Below are 18,174 nucleotides of genomic sequence, written 5' to 3' on the forward strand. Positions count from 1 at the left end.
CGGCCAGCGGGTGTGGCGACATTTTCCACGAGCTGTACTCAAGGTACTTTAGGTTTCATGTCACGGCTAACCTCAGGGTTATCATGTGTGTCCCGCTACAGTGATGGACAAATACGACACAGATTTGAGGGATACGTTTTGAGCAGGAGTGATCGCCTCTCTTCAGAAATATGGGATAGGGTCATGTGAGCAGCATCATCTGCAATCACACGATGGATAACGAGGTAATGATAGTTCAGATCATCTGCCATTTTACTTTACGTGATACACTTTTCATTAAACACTGCAATTTTCACGACCATGAAACTCTAAACTAAAGGCATGCCATTTTGTGCACCAGTATCTGAGCTGTCACCCTGTCTCTATACTCTGTCACTAACAAGAATTTTCTACCCTTGCTTCTCATTTCTCTGCCTCCCTTCTGCTCCTGACCTTGACAGATGCTGTAGCCTAGTTGACTTGTAGAAACTGAGTAAGGCTTTGTGATTTCTTTGTTCATCTTGCATGTTTCTTTAAAAATATATAACAAATGAAACGGCATGAGCTTTAGGCGATTGTGTTATGCAGTCAACCAGTGCTCCCTCCGAGACCCACTTTTTATTTAATCTGCTTAATTTTACTGCAGCCAGCATTATTAAGCTTAAAGCAGGCAGACATCTGGTCTTTTAATAAGGGCCATTTCATTTCAGCTGAGTGCAGAAATGTCTGAACAAGATGTATGCTGTCAGGGTGGTAGAACCCGTAGGGGTCCTCACTTTGGGATTTTTGGTTTAACGTGACAGATATCGTTTTACAATCCATCACTTGAACTACAGCTAAAGAGCTACACTTCATGCACTGTGCACATATTATTGCAGGATGTGATCACCACTGAGGATATAGTAGGGCTGCCTTTGTGAAAAAGTGGCTGAATTTGACAAGCCATGCAAGTATTGGGATCTTGGCCCATGCTGAGTCAGTAGTTTCAGCGTGAGAGCTCAGCTTGGGCTCATTTTTTTTTTTTTTTTGGCAGTATCTTTTGCTATGATCAATTGTGTGGCTTCATATAAAAATTGAGAGTTTGCGGCTCTTTAGCAGCAGATATTGTAGAGACTAATACTGTGTTAAGGTTATCAGGTGCTGCTTTACAAATAATCAGTTTTTATTATGGTCCTAACCAATAAAACCTTTCTTAATTCATTTCTCCATCACCCATTTAACCTTAGGCTACATCCTGACTAAATGGTTTTTAAATCCAACCGTAACCCCTGTGTCATGACACATTACGCATCCTTCACTAAAGCTTTAGTTCCACACTCGGCGGAGGAGCAAGTTGCTTGCATAATTGTGGTGATGCACGCAATAAAGTGAATGTGCATACCTGTGCAAGAATGAGTTGTATTATGACAATTTGTTGCCCACAAACCGCTGATGTAGGCCTTTCCGACCTTTCATCGTGTGTGTCTGTTTACTGATGTGTGTGTTCTTGAAGGAGAGTAAGACGTGCCAAGGAGAGAAGCTCGCCTCTGCTGTAGATGACACTCTGGATGAATATTTAATCGCCCTCCAACACAAAAACAGGTGAAGTGTTAGTGCAGGCTGCCGGGGAAGAGACAGATTGGATTTCACAGGGGAAACGGACAACTCCTGCATGACTTTCAGTGCTGCCTAATTGGAGCTCTGATTGGTTTGCCTCCTTCCCTTGAGAAACAATACATATATTTTAAAAAGTAACATAGTCTGGAATTGGAATGTGTCATGTTGAATCCTTTGTTAGCCACGTCAAAACTGTGATAGGATTTGCTATATTTTCGAAAGCTATTTATTAGCTCTTTATTTGTTCTCCAGGCTCTTAAAGCGCCTTAAAGTCAAAGACCCCAAGGAGATTGAGTTGGAACGGCTTGAGCAAGGTTTTTCAATTTATCTTAATGGAGCCAATGCCGAAGCCAGTAGGAAGCAAGCCAAGGGCTCCAACCAAAGGTCTCCCTCCTCACAGCCACCTTTGAGGCCTACATGTACAGCAGGTATGCTTTTGCACTTAGACTCAAAACTAGATATTCTTATATAACACTTGATTTTTTTTCTTCTTGTTTATTAAATTTTTCTGAATCTGTCATGCAGGCAGATGTATTATTCTTGAGTGTTCAGTCATGTTTAGGAGAAATCAAAGGTACTATCTCATGCTCTTTTTTTGTTGTTGCTACTGTCACCCATGAACCATATGGAAAACCAGCTAATAGCCACCACTCCTCAGCTTGTAGTTTGTGTGACAGGATCCCGTGTCCAGTCCCAGTGAATAAATGATAGTGACAGTTGTAGCTGGCAGGCAGTTTATTCGTCTTCCTCTCTGTGCTGTGGACCATCTGTGTATGTGACTGTGTGTTCCTTCTCCTCCGAGGCATTAGTCTGCTGCATGCTGCTCATGTTCGTTTCTGTGCTGTGACTCATCGGCAGATGTCTGTAGAAGCGCCCACCAGCTAACTGAAGACGGTAGTAAACTGGAGCAGACCCACAGGAAGAGAAGCCACACTGCCCCAGGAAAGGTCCAGAGGAAAGAATGGGTGCAGGTGCAGCCATCTGATATCCTTATCCTATCTGTATTAACACTTATTGTTCAGCAAAAATAGACATTTCCTATTTTTAAGGACACATGTTTGATATTTCCTCTTTTCTAATATGTGCAGGATCCTGTTAAAATTCGAACAGAGGATGGACCAAGTTTGCTAATCTCCCCAACAAAGCGCTACTCTGATGATTTTGAGCCCTATGAAAGCATAGACATGGAGGTAGAGTGAAGACATAACAATGCCTACTAAGCCTGTATGTGTGGGTGTTTTATTTTTAGGGGAGGGACTATGTGCCAGATGCAGCTGTCTGTAGTACTTAGCATCTCTCTATCTCTGCTATTTCCCCTTTATCCAATCATCACGTTTCATCCAGAGCTCCAGTCCACGCTCCCCTCGTAGTCCCTGCTGCCAGAGGAACACCTGCAAGGTGTCGCACTCTTTCAGCTCCAGGCCTGAGAGCCGAGGAGACCAGGAGCACAGTGAGAAGGTACTTCTCAACCTTGAGGAAGTGAAGGTGAGTGGATGAAAATGTATGCGTTTTTTTTTTTTGTGTCTTCTTGTCGAAGATGAATTAGATATAGAGAATCATCGTAATTTGGTTTATGCCTGTTGGTGGGAATTTATTTCACTTTTTAGTGGTAGTTTGTCAAATCACGAGGATGGTTAAACTGTCAGTATACAGGTCTGTGCCTGTGAGTGCGCAGGACGATGACTTGTGCATGGATGAATATATAAATGATGACCTTTGCAAACTAGGTTTTGCGTCGAAGCCTGGAGGTTAGCATGCGACGGAGCAGTCGTGGCTCAGCTGGGGAGGAGTCAGATGAAGAGTGGGTAGAGGAGCAGATTGAGAGGGATGAGAGCACAGAGAGTCTGGATGAACTGGGGCTGCCTCTCCCCTCCTCCAAGTCATCCTCCAACAGCTCTCGGCCCAGTGGCTCCCAAAGCCATTTTGACTCAGCGAACCTCATTGTGCTGGACTTTGGACCCTCACCTAAAGGTAGGCTAATATGGAAATTTGTTATTGATTTAGGGCGAAGCAAGAGAGGTAACATCCCCTGCTTTTCTGCGTCATTAGCACTGACCTAAGGATGTCTTTAGGCATGTTGTCAGCATATGAAAAGAAGCATCTATTCCTGATCTTAATCAATTTCCTTTATTTTTCCAGGTCGTAAGATCGAGCGTTCACTGTCTGCAAAAAGGAAAGAAAGTGTTGAGACTTTTATACCCACCAAACCTATGTTGGTGAAGAGCAAGACATTAGATAGGCCACCTTCAAAAGAGAGCTGGGAAGGTCAGAGTAAGTCATGTTTTACAAACTCATCTCCCGTTTTTGAATGAAAATGTGGCTGAGATATTCCATTCCACATGATTGTTGCTGGATAAAAAATGTGTATTTTCTGCTTAAGGGCCGAGGAGTCGGGTGGAGAGGCCGCTGTCGGCAAATAGAAAGTCTTCTGTCGAGGACCGGGACCCAGAGGAGGTTGCGATCAGGGTACGCCAGGCCATACAGAGAGAAAACAACCCAGTGCAGAGTGCAGAGCTCTTCAGTCGACACACGGTCTGCCTGAGCCACACTTCACTTCTTACATCTGTTATTACATCTCATTTTCATCTGTAACTGTATACTTTGCCTACTTTTGATTTTATTCAATTGAATTTTCCTGGATTTGACTCACATGTGAATCTTGTCCCATACATATATTTTTCACATCGGTTTGATTTGGTTTCTTTGTCCTCTAGGTCAAGGGACATCAGGTGATGAATGGTTTAGTGCACTACAACACTCACAACAAGGATGACAACAATGTCACTCTGGCCATGCAGAGAATCACACTCATGGGTCCCAGGTATGGTGACAGAAAAAGATACTTAAACACTCAGGAACAGAACGCTAACAGTTACAGTGTACTATGAAACAATTTTGATATAACTCAGGGGTGGCCAATTCCAGGCCTCGAGAGCCGGTGTCCTGCACCTTTTAGATGTGTCACAGCTGATTTAAATGGCTAAATTACCTCCTCGACATTTCTTGAAGTTCTCCAGTGGCCTGGTAATAAACTAATCATTTGATGATGGTGTGTTTTGACCCAGGGTGTTATCTAAGACTTGCAGGGCACCAGCTCTCGAAGCCTGGAGTTGGCCGCCCCTAACATAGCTGGACTTTCTTTGCAGTAGGTGGTTCAACAGAACCTATAAGCCCAGCAACAAAGAATAGGTATTATGATGGTGATTATTAACTTTCTTTGTTATCCCAGGCTTTTCAGTTAAGGCCATATGTGCACACTACGATAAAAGGCATGTGTAACATGTTATTGGACTGTTCTTCCACTAAACATTAATCGATCAAGTAATGCCTACTTCAGTCAGAGACATTACCAGAGATATTTGTAATTTAAAAAAAAACATGCATCTGTCTGGGAGAATGACGTAAGACAGCAGTGGGCAGTTACTACCTTATTTTCTGGGTGAGTGAGCGCTAATCAGTTAGCTGTCTCCCATTTCTCTCTGACAGACTGATCAGGTTCATTTTGTGACATTTCTTGAGGCATTTCATCAGATTTAACTAACATCTTTGACTGCAGCTGGAGAGAGGAGTGCTTGCTCTGTGCTGTAGATTTGCTGCAAGCTGGAGGATCACTCTAACCAGAACCTGCTGCAGGTGCAAAACTAGTTCATGGGCTACCATTCAAAGTTCACAGAGCCTGTAGAGCAGAACAAGGACTGTTTCACCAGCTGCAGTTTAAGACAGTGGAAGTGGAGTCTGTTCACATGATGAAGAACTTACTGTAGAGGCAGATTATTGCACCATATGTATATGACATTATTTATCAGTTTCTTTAAAAAAATCATACATGCCTCCTTTTGCGTGCATATGGTGTGTAAATGCAATCTAATTCAATCAATTCTGTTGGAAACACTGGAATATTTGTTCAACCATGATCCAGTTAAACTTGATGCGTGACACAAATTCAATTCTAACCCAATACATAATCAAGGAGGCATTGAAATCAGTTTAATTTTTGGCCATAACAAAGTGAAACTAATCTTCTTGTGTGAATATTTTTTTGTAATAAACAACAAAGAGTCTTTACTCTGTGTTATGTTGGCTCTATTACCAGACCAAGCGGGCTGTGACTTCACAGCTTTGTTTGTTGGTGTTACAAATGTTCCCCTCAACAGGTTGTGTATCTGCAGAAAATCTGTATAACTCATAGAACACATCAGCAAGAAAAGAACAATTGAAAATGTTGCATTTACACCCAGTTTTATTGGTGGTAATTGAACCTGTCCTCTGTGAGAGCGTATAAAGTGTCCAGCACAAGTTACTATGGTGATGTATCCAAAAAAGGAGCCACCTGACATCAAAATAGTCTGACTTTAGGCTCAGCATACCTTGCTGACTCATTAATCTCACTTCCTAGTACATCTCGTTATTGCCTGTGGCAATTCGGTAAATGCTTTGATGTTATAACACCTACTGGTTGAAATATAACAATGAGTGTATACCCAATGACCTTGAAATTATGTATGGCTTTAGCTACTGCAGTGCTTTGCGTTAATATGAAGATTGAGGATAAATAAATAAATGGAACGATAAACAGAGCAGGCAAGCTAAAGTGTTGTCATTCTTTTATTCAGTCAACAACAGAAACTGCTGAAAGCCTTGGAGAAACTTGAAGGTGGACCTGGTTGCAGCATCCCTCAAAGTGTGAAAACAGACTACACCAAGCAGCCGGTGAGCTAATGACACACTTTCCCAGATCAGAATGAATAATCCTGATGCTGTTGGGTGGAATACCTCTGAACTGCCCGCTTTCTGCTGTAACAAAACAAATTTCCCACATGTGGGACTAATAAAGGTTATCTTGTCTTGTCTTGCCTTGTCTTGTCTTAATGTTTTGTATCGCTGTTGCAGAGAAGGCAGTCGTCACCAGAGTACACACCTGCATTGTATGTTACCATGGAGATACTGTCAAACTGGGGGAACGCGCTGCAGGTCGGGCTGACTGAGTTGCAGTTCTTCTGCCTCAGAAACAAGAAGCTTTATGTGTCGCCTCATGACTTAGACATCAGGAATGCTGACTTCCCTGGTAATTTGGGGGCGCTCGTCAATGGGAAAGTGAAGGTCAGTCTCTTCTGCTGTAGTGTGTGTGTTTGTGTGTGCGTGTGTTGTAATTTATTCCCCATCTTGTGGGAAATAAATAAGTTGCCATTATGAAAAAGTGGCTGTTTTGAGTTCTTTATGGTTTTTCATTGCACTACTTTTGAAAGTTTAACAAGCACAAAGTTTGTGTGACACAGCAACTAAACATCAGCTGCTCCCATCAATAAATGCCACAGCACTTGCCAAGAGACCATTGGCAGCCAACAAGGCCACAATCAGCTAGTACTGATGTTCAGACTATATATCTGTCCATCCTTCTTATGAATAAGTTGCTGTTTTTGTTTTTCATTTTGTTGTTCTTCTCTTGGTTTGACAGACCACCAAAGACCGTCATATGTGGACGTGTCCGTTCCACCCACCCATTCAGCTCTACTTCATCATCAGGAACACCGAGCGCTCTCCAGACTTTGGAATATCTTGTATTAAAATCTGGAACTACAACAGAAGCTTCAATGTATGTGTATTCAATAAATTTTATATCAATTCTTCAACACATTCAGTTACAAACTGTTTGATTTCTGCTGCAAGCTGATAGATGGTGCGTGATTGTGCGTTTCCATTATAACAGTGGATGACTGTGTTGGTTTGGTTACGTCACAGGTGCGTTGCTCTTTAAGCAGTGGCTGTCTGAGCTGCCACTCAGTCTGTCCAAATGTGGAACAGTGAGAGATTAGCCTCAGAGGATTAGTGTAACATGGGCTTCTGTCTGTCAGCGTCTCTGCTGTTAAGAAGGGGGCACAAAGACCCCAGGTTTTCCTAGTTTACACCGACCATTAGTACTTAGCAATATTTGTACCGGACTGTGAATAAGAGCCTGTAAGGTAAGGAGTTTGGAGTATTTTCTAGACTTCTCTGGGTTCATAGTGGTTTATTGTCTAGAGGATCAAAAGGTCGCAGTTGCACTAATTAGCAGCTAGCTAGAGCATGTTAGTCAATAGTGTGTTTTATGAAATTAGATTTTTTTTTAATACTCATCAGGTTGCAGCTTGTCATCCTTTTGCTTGAATTTTAATCAAACATTCATTATACAGAGAAATGAAATGCTAAATATTTCCCCACCATTTGGTTTTACAGCTTCACTCAAATGTTTGGTGTTAATTCTGTGAAGAATTGAAATGTGAAAATCATTATTTCTTCATTTTGTGGCATAACTTACTGCTTAAAATCAAATGCTTTTGAAATTGTTAAACATCCTAAATTAAAGACGCTTGTAAACTGATGTGCTGTATCTTTGCCAGGAGCTTGACGTAGGTGCGCGACATATAAAGCTGTACCTGAACAGCACGTTGGTGTTTGAAGGTGAGCTGGAGAAGGGCTGTGGCAACCAAGTCTTTGACTACAGCACCACAATTGATCTTCAGGATTGCCAGGTCTCCGACTCTGTGTTTTCCAGCCCTGTGGCTTCAGGACACAGTCTAAGAGGGGCCACTCCCCTTTGCTATGAAGACAGTAAGGGTGGAGAGGGTAGCATCTCCCAGAGATACCAAAGTTTGAATGCATTGTCTGACACAGCAGGCCAGAATGTGGTAGACATGCAGGAGAAATCACATACACCACTACCACCTATCACTGCTTCTGTGGGAGTGTCATCCTCTACTCGTCACTCGATACAAAGGAGCTCTTTTGACCTGTCTGCCTCAGAGGAGACCCACTCTCTCAGGCAGCAGGTGGAGCAGTCTGCACCCATGGAGCAAACAGTCACCACCCAGCCATCCTCCTCACGGGTTGCCCCGCAGTGGCTGCAGCCTCTGAACAGAGGTGCTCCAGAGGGATGTGAGACCAGCAGGGAGAGGCCACGGTGGCTGGTACCCCAACATTCTTCAGAGCTCAAACAGCCATCAGCATCATCCTCTTCCATGCTCCCAGAGTTGCCATGTAACCCAGGGCGTGTGTGCAGAGGGGCGGAGAGGACGGCGAATGGGGTTCAGTGGAAGGCTGACTCTTTGGACCTGAGCTGCGACCTGCTTGAGGAGGTCGGGGAGCAAAGGTCAGACAGGCCCATCAGCGGACGGAGGAGCTCATTCAGAAACTCCACAGCCAGTGTAAGGCAGACAGAGGAACAACACCACAGAGCTACAGCACTGACAAACGCTGGTATGCATTGTCAGAATTTTCATACTGAAACAGAGAGACAAATCTGTATATATGGCTACTCCAGCCTTTCTATAAATTTAGCTCTATTTCATCTTTAAAAATATCAGGGTATCATCGGTCAGGGTAGGAGTTTTCATTACCTTATCAGTCCTTTCAAAGGAAATCGTATCCACTGATTAAAAATACAAAGGAATATACTTTTGGAGACTTTAGGAGAATAACATTAATATGTATATAGTTTAGCTAACTAGAGTCTCTATTCTCACCTTACTGGCAGTCATTTGTTTGATCTAATCATTGTCATTCTTTTTGCTGTTGATCACTTTGGCAAATATATTACTGCTCTTTAATCTTACTGATTCATTTGCATTGGGTTCATTTATGTAAAATTTTAAGTGGATATTTAGTGAAATACACAGACTTGTAGATTTTAGTTATATTTGATGTCGGACAATTCTTACAGGCTAATTTCTTTCCTTTTGGTTTGTTAGTAATTTATAGTCTAATGTTTGTGTGTTCTCCAGATGAGCCCATGTCTTTGGTGAGTGCTAGCAGAAGGCAGAGTAGCTCTCGGGCCCGGCTGCACAGTCAGCAGGATGACACCCTCATGGAGTCCTGGGATTCACTCACTAAGTTCAACCAATGTCAGCGTGGACGCATCTCCAACATGGCGTTCGAAGGCGACATATTTGATGAGTTTCTTCAGCGCCAGGGCTGTGGTCCACCCACAGTCCCACCCATCTCTTCTTCATCACCCAGAAGCCCTCTGTCCTCCTTAACCACTCAGGGGACACTTTGCGAAGGCCCTGATGACGATCCATCCATGGAGCGGGAGGACGAGTTTGAGATTCCAGTGTTGCCGCAAGGCCAAAGGCTGGTAATCAACATTTTGTCCACCTGGGGTGATCGTCACTACGTGGGTCTCAACGGCCTGGAGGTTTTCAGCTCTAGTGGAGAGCCTCTCCGACCTGTTCATATCCACGCTGACCCGCCAGACATCAACATTCTCCCAGCATACGGCAAGGATCCACGCGTAGTCACCAACTTAATCGATGGCATCAATCGGACTCAGGATGACATGCATCTTTGGCTAGCCCCATTTACTCCTGGTTGTAGCCACACCATTTTCATGGACTTTGGAGTGCCCCACAAAGTGGCCATGATCCGTGTGTGGAACTACAACAAGTCGCGCATCCACTCATTCCGAGGCGTGAAAGAGGTAGAAATGCTTCTGGATGGAAGGTGCATCTTCAGGGGGGAGATTGCAAAAGCGTCTGGAACTCTTTCTGGAGGTATCTGATCAGAACAACTTCACAAGAGTTTATGCTCCATTGTGTGTTGTTTTTTTGACCAAATTATCCTTTATTCATGCGCTCAGGACTGGACCAGTTTGGCGACACTATCCTCTTCACCACTGATGATGAGATACTGGAGGCGATGTCTCGTTATGATGAGACCTTCCTTAGTGAAGGTGAAAGTCCTGAGAGCATGGTGTATGAGGAGGAGCTGCAGAGACCACGCACTGCTGATGGAGAGGGAGAGGAACGACCTTTTACCCAGGCTGGTTTCAGAGAGGAAGACCTCACTGTAAGTACTGGTCTCATTCGAGAATTTGAATCATAAATTCATAAAGCAACTTATTCCAAAGTGTGACAGAGTTGACTTTCATTATGTGGCCCCAAATGATCAGAGCAGACAGGCACAAAGGCCAAACTAGCCACAGCATCAACAGGACTGTGTGGTACAGTTATGCTTTAAATGCAATGTTGTTTTGTTTTAGCTGAAACTTCAACTCAACTCTACTATGAGCCAATCTGAAGAGAGCTTAGAGCTCATTCCTGGGATGCACACAGGAAAGTGTGAGTACATCAGTCATATCCTGTCATATTATGGTTGCCTCTCTGTTTTTGGCTTTGTGTTTTGGATGTTTCTGGATGCTTACAGTCTGTCTTAATCCCAGGCCTTAGACTGGAAATGACCTTGACATGGGGCGACCCCCATTACATGGGCCTGACAGGACTGGAGATCGTGGGGAAGGATGGAGAGACTTTACCTTTAGATCTTAGTATGATCGCTGCTTCACCCAGGGACCTCAACGACCTACCTGATTATGGACATGACCTGCGCACACTTGATAAGTATGCCTGACACTAAATGTAACATGCCCTTTGATATTACAGTTAAAGTCCAGGCAAAGATTACATCATTATTATGTAAGATACAGTGTATAATGTCTACTGTCATTATTTAGACTTATTGATGGCCACAACATTACCACCGATGACCAGCATATGTGGCTGATTCCTTTCTCCTATGGAGAGTCCCACACCTTGACCATTACCTTCAGCAAGGCCCAGACCATCGCTGGTCTCCGTTTCTGGAACTACAACAAGTCTCCTGAGGACTCTTACAGAGGGGTGAGACAGTTTCTGCCAGGCTGAACCCACATTTGTTATGATGCAGAATAAAGTTTACTTCAAATACTAACGTGTTTATGATATTTCGTACTTTACATGATCATTTGTAAATTAACAAAATATTGTGAACTGAATTAGTGCCACTTCCTTCAAGTGGAGTCAGATCAGCTGATAATTTTGAACAAGTATAATTCACATATTACTTAAGGCCATATTCTGCTTTGCGGTTATAAAAGGTCTGTGGTTACAAAGCCCAAAGTCCAGTTTTAATACATGCAGTATCAGACCACATATTAGCTGACCAATCAATGTAGACTGGGCCCTTCTGGGGTTGGAGGGTTTAAAGAGACAAGAGATAAAATACTGTGTGAGAGAAATAACAACAATATTACAGTGTTTTATGAAAATTAATGTATGTAAACACACTGTATGACACCCTTAATATGGATTTATGAAGCTGTGAATCTGACTTCTCATTTGTACAAAGAACAGTACGTGCTGAAAAAGTGATGACTGTGTATAATGCTGCAAAGCATGGATTACTTATTGTGACAGATTTTTATTTTTAACCACAGAAGTTCTTTGCAGAACACTTTATGCATCTTAGAAAACATAAAAATGTCCACATGTTTGGTTCAGGTGAAACTGATTCATCTGTTCTTGGATGATGTTCCTGTCTCACCAACGGAGGGATTACTGATCAGGAAGGGACCGGGCAATTGTCACTTTGATTTTGCCCAGGAGATTCTCTTTGTTGACTTTCTCCAGACTCCAGCTGATAACGGGAGTAACGAAGACTACCACAGGTGAAGCCCAGAGTATGAGTTTGAGTAAAACTGCTGTTTCATCAGAAATTCTGAAAACTGCCTTTCCTTATTTATAACTTTATTTTTAATTCAGAGGACACTCTAAGAAACAAGAACAGCCCAGCATGGACTATGAGGCTCCCATCATGCCTTGTGGGTGTATCCTTTTTCTAAACAGATTACACACATGCTTATGCATGCTGTGCTCCTGTCTGCCCTATTGGTCCAAAAATGTTCTGTGGATATTTTTTAAATGCACGGATCAGATTGAGTTCAGACCACGTTAAATAATCTGCATTGGTTGCTTTGGCAACACCACTGGCATGCACATGCTCATCAAGAGCTTACAGAAGGAAAATGTCTGGCTGGAGGAGAAATAGAAATGTGTCCAGTCATTTCAGTGTGTTGTGATATTGCGCAAAACCTTTCCACATATCAGAAAATAGCAGTGAAAACTGGCTGACAGGTTAGTATGTATTTAACACAGAAAAATCACTATATCGTTTGGTGTAGCGATAAGTGATAAGTTAAGCACTTTATCGAGCTCGTGTTTTCATCCACTGTTCTCACAGACATTACAATGTGCCCTCCTTTCACGTTCGGTCTAGGAGCCAGCCAGGGCTCACCTCTGTAACCTCTTACTATTTTACTCTTTCTGGAACTATTAACTTTGTGAAATAATGTGAACACAGGCAGAGCAAAAACCTTTGTTTCATATGAATGATTCGTTACTGGTGGTTAGTGACTGCTATTCTGAGGTTGCTGGTTATGCAATTAAGTGGTTAAAATCACAGGCCATGCCTCAGACTGGTGAATGTACACCAGCCAGAAGAACCACCTGGAATTTGGGTGGATCAGATTAAGACCAGGCCTTAAAAATGTAGTGGGAAGATTTAACCCATTGCATCCGAATAATAATTTGTCTGTAACTGTACACATTTTGAACTCTAAACAAAAGCTGAACATTATAGACTTGTTAAAGAAAATTTGTTTTTGTCCAGTAAAGTGGTAAAAATGTTCTTATCTTTCTTTTTTCCTTTTTTTAAGCAGCTAGAAAAGGAAAAAGCTGGATCTAAAATGCTCGATGTTGTCTTTTCCTTGACTTTCACCTGTCAGTCATTTTTCAGCTCCAGCTGTTAACAACCTGGGGAGATCCATACTACATTGGTCTGAACGGCCTTGAGTTTTACAATCAGAACCATGAGAAGATCAGCCTCAGTGACAACAGTATCCTTTCTCATGATTCAGACTTGCATCTGACCTCACTGGCTCGAATTCACCTCACTTGCTGGAATATGTTAATGTTTACTGTTAATGTGGTCAGATGGGTGCCTGGTTAAGAATGCGTGGTGTACAGTTGTGGTCAGAAGTTTACATACTCTCATCGTGGGGAGAAATGTCACGGTAATTTTGGACTTTTAATGGTTTCTTTCGGCTGTTCTTTCCCCAGGGTGGAATGATTTTGCAGCATGCATCTTTAAAGACTTGGGTAGACAAAGATTTGGGTTCACAATTATTTACATACATCGCTTTTGTCTTTTAATTAAGGTTCTTCAATGTCTTTTAACTTGACAAGGCCAAGAACTGTTAACTTCTCATTAGTGATCATGATTAACTACAACTGGTAGTTTCTCTTTGCTAACAAAAAAACGATATGTTTGCCAACTCTCAGTGGACTGACCAATACTCAGAATAATGAGAAAATCCAAGGAACTCAGTGAAGATCCAACAAGGAGAACTGTAGATTTACAAAAGCTGGGAAGGTCTCTTGGAGCCATTTCTAAACAACTTTAGATTCCAGGACCGTTGATTCAAACAATTGTACATATGTACAAATTATTCAGATGTCTCACCACTTTGACAAGTTTTTGAAGAAGACCCAAACTTTCACCCTCATATGGGAGTAAATTGGTTAGGATGTTCAGGAACCATGAAGGGCCAAGCCTGCCATGAGCTGGAACCTGCTGACACACCAGTGTCACTGTCAAGTGAAGTGAGCCTTACTGAGAGGGTGCCAACCAAGAAAGAAGGCCCTACTCGAAAATTGACACCTTCAAGCTTGAGTGAAATTAGCATTTTCCCACATGGACTACCCAAATGCATTCTAGAGAAAAGTTTTATGGCCAGGCAAGGCAAAGATTGAGCTATTAGGTAACAATGACAAGAGTGCAGGTATGTATGGAGAGGTAAAAGTGAGATTATCTAACCTAAGAACACTGTACCAGCTGTCAAGCATGGTGGTGGTAGCATCATACCTTGCGGCTGTTTTGCTGCCGGTGGTACTGATACACTGCACAAAGTGGATGGAATAATGAAGGAGTATCAATCACTAAATAGTTGAAACTGAGACATCGGTGGGTGTTCCAACAGGGCAATGATCCCAAAAGATCCAAAGACCTTTTCTAGCCCCAACCTTAGTGCTATTGAAAATCTGTGGACTTCACTTAAAATTCTTACAAGTCACTCTAATGAACTCTAACAAAGAAGGGTGATCAAATATCGAGGTAGAATTATACCTGCTTGTTTATGGCTACCAAAAGACGCTGTGTGAATTGAAGAAAATCCAAAACAAAATCAAATTTGTTCACCCAGTTCTTTTTAAAAGATTTATTAAATGCTGTATGATCATTCCACCCCGGAAAAGCAGCATGACATTCATGCCTATGTTGATTGGATGAAACTTCTGACAACAACTGTAAATCGGTCACTTTAGATTGATAGATATTAAGTCACTAGCTGTTAATGTTTTCCTCTTAAAAGATCAAACATTACATCCTACTCTAAGAACATAAGGATTTCGAGCAGTAGTGCATGGTTGTTTACTCTTATAGGTAACTGTGACAATCAAATTGAAATAATATTTAGTGTGAATTATACTTGTGCATTTTATTAGTATATTCAAGGGGTTCAAATAAAAAAAGTAGTCTAGTTTATTTGATTTGGGTTTACATAATATATCTCTGAATGAGTTTGTGACTACTGTAAAACTCTGTTCTCATGAAACTCTGAGTAAAGTTGTGGGTAATTAGCAGCTGTGTTTATATTAATAAACATGATCAGACCTCAACATTACGTCCACCAGACATTGCTGCTTTTCCAGACAGTGTGAATGTGCTGGACAATGTGAGCGGTGATGTGAGGACTCCAGATAAATTAATAGATGGAGTCAATTGCACCCACGATGGAAGACACATGTGGTTAGCCCCAGTGCTTCCTGGCCTGGTGAGAAAGACAGTGTGTGTGTGAGTGTGTAAGAGAGAGACTGTTTGCAGCTGACACGAGTGTATGCTCTGTTTCCATGCAGGTGAACCGTGTGTATGTCATCTTTGATCATCCAGTGACTGTGTCCATGATCAAGCTGTGGAACTACTCAAAGACGCCTCAGAGAGGAGTGAAAGAATTTGGGGTAAGCCTACTTCTCTCTCTGCTGCGGGTTTAGCAATCGCTTCTGTTTGTTTACTAATGGTGCATGTTTCTCCGTGAGTCCAGCTGCTGGTGGATGACCTCCTGGTATATAATGGCATCTTGGACTGCGTAAGCCAAGTGACACGAGGCATCCTGCCTACTTGCGACCCTGTGGTGCCCTACCACACCATCCTGTTCACAGATGACGTCTACATTACTCACAGAGAGAGGAACACTGTCATCAGGTACTCAGGCTTTTTGTATTCATTTATCTTTCTTTTTTTTTTGGAAAGATGAATTCATGAACGGCTGCTTGCTTACAGGCTAAATGCTGATTGTTATTTAGGTTTGCCTTATTTAGAAAAGGGGTATCAGACATGCACTCGGCTGCCAGCCGACTGGACGCCTTGCAGAGTCTGAAATTTGCAGAGGAGGTTGTGTTGCAGGATGTTAAGAATGGGTAACATAAAAGTGTTTTTCCAGAATCTTACAAATTATCTTTGTCATCCCATACTACACTGAAGTGTGACGGTTAATCCAAGGAGCCATGCTCCTACTGAGATTTATAATTCCACAGTCTTCTTAAAGACATCTTACACTGCTCATCATCTTTTTTGTAAATGGATAAAATGTATGAGAGGACTTTTTAAATGTATTTTGAATGCTGCTTTGCTTTTGGTGTACGACCCTCTAGAAGTCAGATTGAGCTGCATGTGGCCCATGAACTGAAATGACACCCGTGATCTGTCATGTAAAATGCTTTTTGACAGGCCTGTTGCATTTCTGACAATCAAACAGATTTACAGACAAATTGTGTTAGATTAACTCAGTAGTTTTGAAAAGACTTGTACTCTTCTCCACTTCAGCCCCCGTGTCAGCAGACACCGTCAACAGTGAGTAACAGGATAGTAAAAACCCAGTGCTGCTGCCTCCTTGTGGTCACTCCCTGTACTGAAGATTCCTCCAGTGCCCTCAAACATCCCACATCCTCCTTACCACTTGCTTGACTTGTGATCCCCAGAGTCCCTCCTCTCCCTGACTTCGAGCTTTGTCAACCCTCCCTTTTGTGTTTTATTGCCCTTTTCCGCTTCTCGCTGGCACTACAGTTTTAAAGAAAAACATCCGCTGTGTCTTCCTTTTCTTGTGTTGCCTTGTAGTAATTATGTGGAAGATCAGGATGTGAAGATGACCAATGAGAACCAGATAGTTCATCACAATAAGAAGAAGCAGACGGCAGACCCAGGTGAATCAGAGAAGCGATTGGAGCACTTTAACATGGATGGATTCGTCTGTTTTAAAATGTCTTTGTTAACTCTTCTGTTCTGTTCTCACTCAATTCAGCTCTACGGCCTAAAACCTGCATGACTGATGGCGGGAAACATGGAAGGAGGAGGTACTGACTGACATGGAGTCAGTGTTTTTACAGTTTGAGGAGAGCTGAAGGGAAGAACCTGTGGCTGACTCTTTTATTCCACTTTTTTGGTGGGTGACTTTTGAAAACCTCCTTTACACCAAGTCCCAAAGCAGCCACCCAGCTGTCATTTGTAAAGGCGTCACCCCAGCATCTCACACGGTCCACAATTAAAAGGACAGAGATTATACACACACAAGATTCCACTTTATGGTTGGATTTCTCTCCTTTGCTGTGAAAACGAGTCCACAGATATCCTGAACATGTACTGTATAGTCGTCCCTCCCTCAGTGCCAGGAAAAAACTGTCGAGGCTGCATTTTATCAGCCATATTATTGTGCCTAGTACCAACACTATAATCTGTGGCTGCTACTTGTGACTTGTGACTTGTGCTGCATATCCCAATGCTGCTTCTGGCGTATACATAATCCAGGAAAAGAAAAAAAAAAGCTCAAAGGCCACATGAGTACACTGTCACATCAGGACGCTACGTTAATTAATTAACATGATTCACCAACGAGCCTAGTCATTTAGCTCTCGGCCTAATGGGTATGAAAACACTCCCACCAGTGCACAAACCAAGCCTAATGCTATGCAGCCACTAATTTATATCTATTAATATTTATATCTCTTGGATAATATATTTCAAAAGTGAGTGGTTTTACTTGTGGAAGTACTTTCAGAGAGGTTTTTACATTTGCAAGATTCACATTAACGACTAATGCGATAGACGAAGTCGAGGAACATTGAGAATTGAAGCCGCTCAAAGCTTCACATTAATACTAACAAATATCTATTTGGCTTCACACAATTAGGTCAGTTTGTTTTTTCTGCTTCGCATCAAGTAGAAAAAGCTCGTTTGCAATCCAAGTGACCTTTATTGAAGTTGCTATGCACATGCACTAGATTGTTTGACTTTTTTTTTCCAGCAAACATTTCCACAGCAGTCTTTTTAATTCGGTTAAAAAATAGAAGCAATTTTCCACTTTTAGCGTTTGAGTAGATAACAGACAACTTCTAATATGCAAATATTATAAACTTACCTCAAATTAAGAAGAGCAGTTGTTTAAAAGGGGATAAATAGGAATCTGTGTTCACTAAAATACTTGGTAGTCTGTGCTGTACTTTTTTTTCCGCTCAGTGTTCACTGTACTAACTTGTTGCATGGGAAAAACTCCTCAGCATAAATTTTTTTTTAGGTGTTTTTACTGCGTCATTGAGCCCCAGTATAAACTATTCTACACTCCTTATAGCTGGGAGTCATTGTATATGAAATGCAGTTTTATGTATTTAATTTCATTATGTCCCGCAGCAGTGATACTCATTA

At 42.1% G+C, this 18,174-nt stretch overlaps 1 protein-coding gene across 1 annotated transcript; it reads left to right on the forward strand.

The window, feature by feature from the left end:
* The first annotated feature begins 107 nt into the window (after positions 1 to 107).
* Positions 108 to 17,469, forward strand: katnip (katanin interacting protein). Its single transcript, XM_085360570.1, has 27 exons — positions 108 to 224; positions 1,472 to 1,560; positions 1,828 to 2,003; positions 2,434 to 2,546; positions 2,664 to 2,765; positions 2,920 to 3,060; positions 3,303 to 3,546; positions 3,715 to 3,846; positions 3,956 to 4,107; positions 4,290 to 4,396; positions 6,189 to 6,285; positions 6,466 to 6,675; positions 7,031 to 7,168; positions 7,953 to 8,808; positions 9,333 to 10,100; positions 10,187 to 10,395; positions 10,589 to 10,667; positions 10,769 to 10,946; positions 11,060 to 11,225; positions 11,865 to 12,031; positions 12,126 to 12,190; positions 13,148 to 13,258; positions 15,114 to 15,253; positions 15,336 to 15,437; positions 15,521 to 15,681; positions 16,594 to 16,679; positions 16,778 to 17,469. Exons 1-27 carry the CDS (start codon positions 213 to 215, stop codon positions 16,834 to 16,836), a joined length of 4,860 nt encoding a protein of 1,619 aa, XP_085216696.1. The 5' UTR covers positions 108 to 212; the 3' UTR covers positions 16,837 to 17,469.
* The last annotated feature ends 705 nt before the right edge of the window (positions 17,470 to 18,174 follow it).

The sequence above is a fragment of the Diplotaxodon limnothrissa genome, linkage group LG8 (genome assembly GCF_057381915.1).
Source record: "Diplotaxodon limnothrissa isolate DT_005_m linkage group LG8, D_limnothrissa_male_GT1.1, whole genome shotgun sequence".
Classification (NCBI taxonomy): domain Eukaryota; kingdom Metazoa; phylum Chordata; class Actinopteri; order Cichliformes; family Cichlidae; genus Diplotaxodon; species Diplotaxodon limnothrissa.

Coding starts and splice junctions, on each gene's coding strand:
- katnip (XM_085360570.1), top strand. Junction 15,682..16,593: donor GAGAGGAACACTGTCATCAG/GTACTCAGGCTT, acceptor GTTGCCTTGTAG/TAATTATGTGGAAGATCAGG. Junction 16,680..16,777: donor GAAGCAGACGGCAGACCCAG/GTGAATCAGAGA, acceptor CACTCAATTCAG/CTCTACGGCCTAAAACCTGC.